The 6228-nt window shown below is 42.5% G+C and overlaps 3 protein-coding genes across 3 annotated transcripts in view; 1 reads left to right on the top strand and 2 right to left on the bottom strand. All coding sequences in view use genetic code 11, as the record gives it.

Moving 5' to 3' along the window:
• The window catches only part of EGR_07072 (methyltransferase), a gene marked incomplete at both ends in the record, with an annotated part of 4598 nt that extends 3392 nt beyond the window's left edge, over window positions 1–1206 (top strand). The window contains one exon of the mRNA XM_024496321.1: window positions 822–1206. Coding sequence (XP_024349248.1) covers window positions 822–1206 — 385 coding nt within the window. The remainder of the gene's footprint in view (window positions 1–821) is intronic.
• Window positions 1207–3674: 2468 nt separating this feature from the next.
• EGR_07071 (V-type proton ATPase subunit e) lies at window positions 3675–4747 on the bottom strand (the record flags this gene model as incomplete). Its single annotated transcript, XM_024496320.1, has 5 exons — window positions 3675–3767; window positions 4237–4383; window positions 4441–4531; window positions 4568–4615; window positions 4653–4747. The coding sequence occupies 5 exons, from the start codon at window positions 4745–4747 to the stop codon at window positions 3675–3677; spliced, it is 474 nt and encodes a 157-aa protein (XP_024349247.1).
• A 353-nt stretch (window positions 4748–5100) lies between these two features.
• Window positions 5101–6228, bottom strand: part of EGR_07070 (hypothetical protein) — a gene marked incomplete at both ends in the record, with an annotated part of 9331 nt that continues 8203 nt past the window's right edge. Inside the window, one exon of the mRNA XM_024496319.1 lies at window positions 5101–5268. Coding sequence (XP_024349246.1) covers window positions 5101–5268 — 168 coding nt within the window. The remainder of the gene's footprint in view (window positions 5269–6228) is intronic.

Here is a 6228-nt window from a genome sequence, read left to right as displayed (position 1 = left end):
TATATTTTTGAGCAATACTTAATGGGCTTTGAAGGCAATATTAGTTGTGCACTTAAATATCGTGTCACCGTCGGGACAACCCTGGCTTCACTTATCCATTGGTTGGTAAATGGTATATCCGATCCTGGATTAAATTGCATTGGCACTGAAAATAAGGGGGATTTACAGGAAAGCAGTACGAATTGAAACCAGGATTGAACGACGAATATGTCTGTAAACAAGGAATTGTTCGAAAACCCAAGAATTCAGGATCTCTTTATGTTGAAAGAAGTTCCCAATAACCCAGACGGGTGTGTAGGTACCACGAAACGGAGGTGAAATGCAAATAGGGTTTCTTCGTTCCTTTCATTTGTTTCTAATGCCAAAAATTGGTTAAAATTGTAACCACGTCGAGCCTTGTAGCCGTCACTCCTTCACACGCATTCCATAATGGATGTGACCGATGTTTTAGGTTCGTCTACTTTGACCCCATATCAAGTCCATGCGCGTATATAACTTATTTTAAAAGTGTGAGTGGACCGATTTCTCCTTTGGCGCTCACTGGTTCAGGTCATCCGTTGTAGATTTTTTTTAAGGTACCCAAAGATGGCTGGAGTAATCCTCGTGTCAAACCCAGTCGCCGTCTGATCTGCGGCTGGTTTGAGGTGAATCTGATCACCTGCAAGAATTGAAATGACTTCTTCCTTAAACCATCAAATGTGTGTTTTGACAATTCAAATACAATGCGGATAATCCTCAATGTAAATCCGTCAAATCAGGTGGATGAAGTGGTGCCTATTTAGCTTACGGATGTTCGTGATGTTTCGCCTTTCACCTTTTAGCCGCCTCAAGTCCTTTATCAGGTCGGAGCGGGTTATTCTTCACAATAGCAGTGTTCAAAACATACCACTTCAGACTGCCAGCGTGGACGCCTGCTTCCACGTTGACTCCTTCTACTTCTGGCCGTCGTTGGTAGAGGCGCTGGAAGAGGTCTTGCGAGTTTTACGGCCCGGTGGGGTGGTGGTGACTGCCTTTGCCCCGCACCACCTCAATCGGTTCACGCAATGGGGTTGGATGCGCTATGCTCGGCCTGACATTCTGGCCTACGCCATGGCGCTGGAGTCTGTGGGCTTCTGCGATGTTGAGTGGATCAAAAACGACCCTTTGGCACCGACTGGTGTACAGTGTATTAGGGCGCACAAACCACCACTTAAGCTATTGACTTAGAGTTCCGATGTCTTATTTATCTACTTGCTGCTTTGTACAGCCGACTCTTCTATTACTTGTACGATTACATGTCTCGCTAGTTTAGATGCACCATGGGGGCGTAACATGGAACTGGCCAGCAAACAATTGAAGTAGGCGATTGCATTTATTCCATTTGTCGCAGCTAGTCAAGCAGGCGGCCAATTTCATCAGGAAGCAATGGTGACGGCGATATCAATGAAACCAGTGGCACCCGGTAACTCGAAGTAGGAACAATGACGAAGGAAAACAACGAATAAACGGTCAACAACCATTGTCAGCAATTCACGAGTACAAATTAAAATCAACCTGTTGTCAAGGCAGGTGTTTAGCTACGTTGGGAATCTCAGTCTTCCAATCCAACTGCTGCGCCAGAAGTGTGGAGCCTTGTACTGTTGGATCCTCACTTTCCGTGTTAATGGGATAAAGGTGCTTCTAGACTGCTACTCCGTCGATCATAGCGTTGACGGATCACGATTTTGCAACTACGATGCCTCACAACCTCACTCCAGTCTTGGGTCCTGCATAGTGGTTGCTAATAGGCAAGATCGATCAAGGGGAAAGGGGGGATCATGCGGTTTGACTTCAACGCTGGTGGAGACTGGCGAAATCACTTTAGCATTGAACGTTACTTGGAAACAAATACAATGGACCGAGAGAGTTGGTCTTCGGCATACCTCGTTGAAATGACGTCATTTTCAAAGACATAAACGGTTTGCGACTGTTTGTGTACATGAACTATCAGTTACAATCATTTATCACTTCATTGGAACAGCACTTTTTACTGTGCTCTCTAACACGCTCCTCCTACTTGGACGCCTTAAATGTGCTTTGTGGAATGGAAGCTTAACTCCAAAGTCCCTTGTCGAATGTGCTGGTAAGCGTTGGAATAACATGGGGTGGTGGTAAGACGCACAGTCCAGAAAGGGATTAAACAAGTTCCCCATGGAAATGAATCACTCAAAAAGCACTGCTCAATTAATGTGGAAATTAAAACTTCCAGTACTGTTTAACGGGGGTAGTGGAACAATTGGTTAACACCTACACCGACTGGGAACGTCGTAGAAACTGGGATGCCAGGCAAACGCCTCCCCCTCGTGTACATTAACAAGACCAAAATGCTTTGAAACCTGTGCGTTTATTGTTCTTCACATAATAAAGATTGTTTAGTGATTAACACGTACAGAGAGGTGGCTTTTGTATACCAAAGCTAAGCAAACAAGCAGCACAGACTATCTCCAAACCACCCACCTAATGCTCACACCGCGGAGGCAGGCAGCGCTTTATCTCCTCGAGGCTACGCTTGTTTTGCGGATGTGCGTGTGTGTTTAGGCGTGTGGCGATGGACGGCAGACGCAAATGTTCACCCGTTGAACGCTAAACAAGTACATGTCAGACTGACCTACCCTACCCTGGCAGCGAAACAGCCAGGACTATTTGTTCAGTGGAAAGAGAAGTTGCATTGTGGCAAAACAAACTCAACCACTCATGCCATGTGCCGGTAAACGTGGCCATATTCAAGCATTTCTTCAAGTGGTCCACATCACCCTGTCTTGGCATTAGCAGGTACACATGATCAAGTGCTGGCTAGGGGACAGATGAGAAAGTAAATGAGATGAAGGTAGAAACCCAATTGCTTCCCGACTTCTGGAGGCAAAGTTCTTTATAAAAGCAAAATTTGCAACAACGTTGTATCCCTTCGGGAAAAGATTAGGTATTGTAAACAAATTTCACGTCTTAAGAAGCTTCCTCAAATTACTTGCTTTTCATAAAAAGTACCAACCTATTTGATTACCTTATGCATCGAAATCGGCTCAAGTTTTACGGATGAGTCTCCGCAGTCCCCTGTATGTTCCAGCAGATCTAGTTGAATTTTACCATCCTCCTGTCAATTCAGACCTCGTTGAATGAAAAGAGGTGAGGACATGTAGCATAATAACATACGAGGAATGTGGAATGCCGCCCAGCCTCAGGAAACCGCAAATGATCCCAAGCAATGAAGTCTGGCACCAATTCATCGAAGTCAACGAAATGCACAAAACCGTTGTAATCAGCTGCCCTATTTCTGACTCAGCAGTCTCGTGAGCGATTTTAGCAAACGCAACGACCTCGTGATGGCTAAGTTACATAAGTACAGAACTTAAAAGGGGGAAAGGTTATGTAATAAGACAATGCTTACCTAGGTTGCATGGCCCTTTACATAAACCTTTTCAATCTCCCAATAAGCGGCCTCAAAGCTCTGTGTCACCCACTCATGATAATCTCCGCTTAGCCCTCGGTAGGTTGACAGTAAATGACAACATCTCCAGGTGTGGTCTGGTACCACATTGACGGAGGTAATAAGAAGCTATCTCTAAAAAAAACAGTATCAGTCTTGATCCCGCTAGTTAACAAAAAGAAGGGACCTGTCTCGAGTAGCTACACCTATGCAAGTTCCTGACTTTCAGCGACTACTTCAATTCCGAGCCGCGCATAATGACCAATCGTGAGCTTAAAAATACTGTCCACAGAGTTGGCTCAATGAATCCGTATGTTTCAAGAAGCTGCGAAAAACTGAAGCAAGCATTCAATCAGAAATGGAGAGAGCGAAGTGAAAAAGATGGATGAACACAGAGGTAACCGATATTACGTATTCAATTAATTGGTTTTACTTCGAGGCGCAGAAGAGATATCAGCTGCAGGAAGTCATTTAGTCAAAAGGGGCATTTCTTGAACAAGCACCTTTATAAAACACCAATTAAGTAGGAAGTCCTTCCAGAGGGAAGATAATCACGCAGGAGGAAGGGTGTAAAACAACACATAGTGGGAGTGCACTAAAGTGGCTGGTTTGAGCAACACTTTTTACACAATTATCAATAGAATATCAGCTGAACTCAGATTTAGTCAAGCTCAAATACCCGTTGAAAATCATCCCGTCACCCAGCTTGTTGACTTGCATAATTTACAGTCACGTTCTAAAAGCCCAAGTCCCATTGAACTAAAAGATATGGGTGCAAAAAGGGGAAATATGACCAAATTTATTAAAAGAGAACACAAAGTATTGATAAGACAAGAAATGGAAATTACGAAGATATTATGCACTAGGAATGAATCGGCTGAGAAATTATGCAAGACAACATAAATGCAACGGTTACAAATGGACCGGCCCAAAATCGTCATCTGAAAACTTAGGCAACAGGCTTTGTCAGAATGAAGTGCAAGATGAAATGGTCTTACCGGCCATTCCTTGCGGACAATACGAATTGTCTCATTTGTAAGTTGAGGACCAAAAAGTGGATTTAGCTGGGCGAAAAATGTCATGAGCCAGCTGGATTACTCTTTAGGTAAGAATGAGGCAACTTACAATAGGTAGCAGCAAATAGATGTCATAACTATCATTATCTGAATAAGACTAGGGGAGATGTAATGCCTGAAATATACATGAGTACCTTCTGTTGGGACCTTTTGGTATAACTAACGGCACTCCACATCCTACCAGTGCCCAAAAAACTGTAACTACTGTCAGCGGTAGCTCGTAACCCATTTTTTACGAGAAAAACAAAATAACTTAAAAGGGATGCAATTGGCCTCGACCTTTAGGCTTGGCGCCTTCTGTTCGATTACTTATAATATTTAGCATCAGCAGAATCGACAACAATGTTCCATACCAGAATTCCTCTTCATAATACAAAACAATGCAAGCCTATCTGAAAAATTGCCTCAGTCTTACAATAAGCAATGTTTGAGAAAAGTAGGATGAAATTACGTATAGCCGACAATCGGTAGCCTTTTTACAGTATTAAACAATTTATTACACTAAATCACTGAGGTCTGTAGTTTCGTCATCATTTTCGTCTTAATGCATGTGAAGCAAAACATATCTGAATTAGGCGTGTTTCAGTTGTATGGGAATAATTCTTCAACAGGTTCATTTTCATAAACTATTTTAGTTTTCTTGTGCCCCCTGGTTAGGGATACTAAATTTACCATCTCTGTAGAATTGTGTTTGCGAATTATGCTTGCTGCTTGATCAGAATTTGAGATGATATTTGTCTTCACATAAGTCTACATGTACAAATAAAGGAAAAATATTTTCGCTTCATGATTTGGACATTGCGTTTCCCTGACAATTTAGCATTTACCCTATTTGTCCCGTATAGCAGGCAAATTAACGCACTAAAAAAGAGCCGATGCCCTTTCTCCTATATGCTCAAACACTACTTTACCGAAATTACATTTAATTTAACAGCACAATCACGCAATGAATATCAAATAAGAGAGTGAAATCAACGTAGTGGGTGAAGAAAAGGGTACCCGTGTAGTCTTCTGGCATCATGAAGACACGTACACACATGTACACTAGCGATTTTCACTCTGTGTGACGTGATTTGACAAGTGGGCAATCAAGTTTTAGTCTCTTTCTTCTTTCCTCTCTTCTCCTCAGCCTCGTTTGCTTTCCCCGACTTAGCCATTGCCTTTGGGTCCGCAGTCTTGTTGCGAATTTCACTGCCGTCGCCGTAGGTGCTAGTGTAGTACCTAGGAAGGGTCGGAGGATCCTGCACCGACCACTGCAAATACATCAAAACGGTATAAGATTACATGTGATTGTTTATTCAAAACAATATATTCGAACTTTAACTTCCGTTACTTCTAGTTTAGATTACTCCATTTTTTCCCTTATTTATTATTACAAAAGTTCACTATCGCTTTCAGGATAATTTGTTTCAAACTAATGCATAGTCTGTTATTTTAGGGTCTCATTTTCTCCCTGGATTAAATTATAGCAGCAGTCCAAAACGTTTAAAACAGACCAATAAGTGCATGCACCGATGTTTTGAGCAAATTTTTGGATCTATTGAATCCAACAGATACGCTAGAGACCTACGCTAAAAGTTCGAGAGTCTTGCGAAATGAAGACGGTCATCTCAACCTGCTAACGACATGCAATAGCTCCTCAGCAAAGTCATTTCCCTAAGTTCAATTAATCAAGGAGGCATAAAACAGATCGGATGGACAGACGTAAGC

The sequence above is a fragment of the Echinococcus granulosus genome, assembly GCF_000524195.1.
Source record: "Echinococcus granulosus chromosome Unknown EG_S00069, whole genome shotgun sequence".
NCBI classification, from domain to species: domain Eukaryota; kingdom Metazoa; phylum Platyhelminthes; class Cestoda; order Cyclophyllidea; family Taeniidae; genus Echinococcus; species Echinococcus granulosus.
The sequence above is the reverse complement of the archived record's forward strand: the minus strand, read 5'-3'. Positions and strand labels throughout refer to the sequence as shown.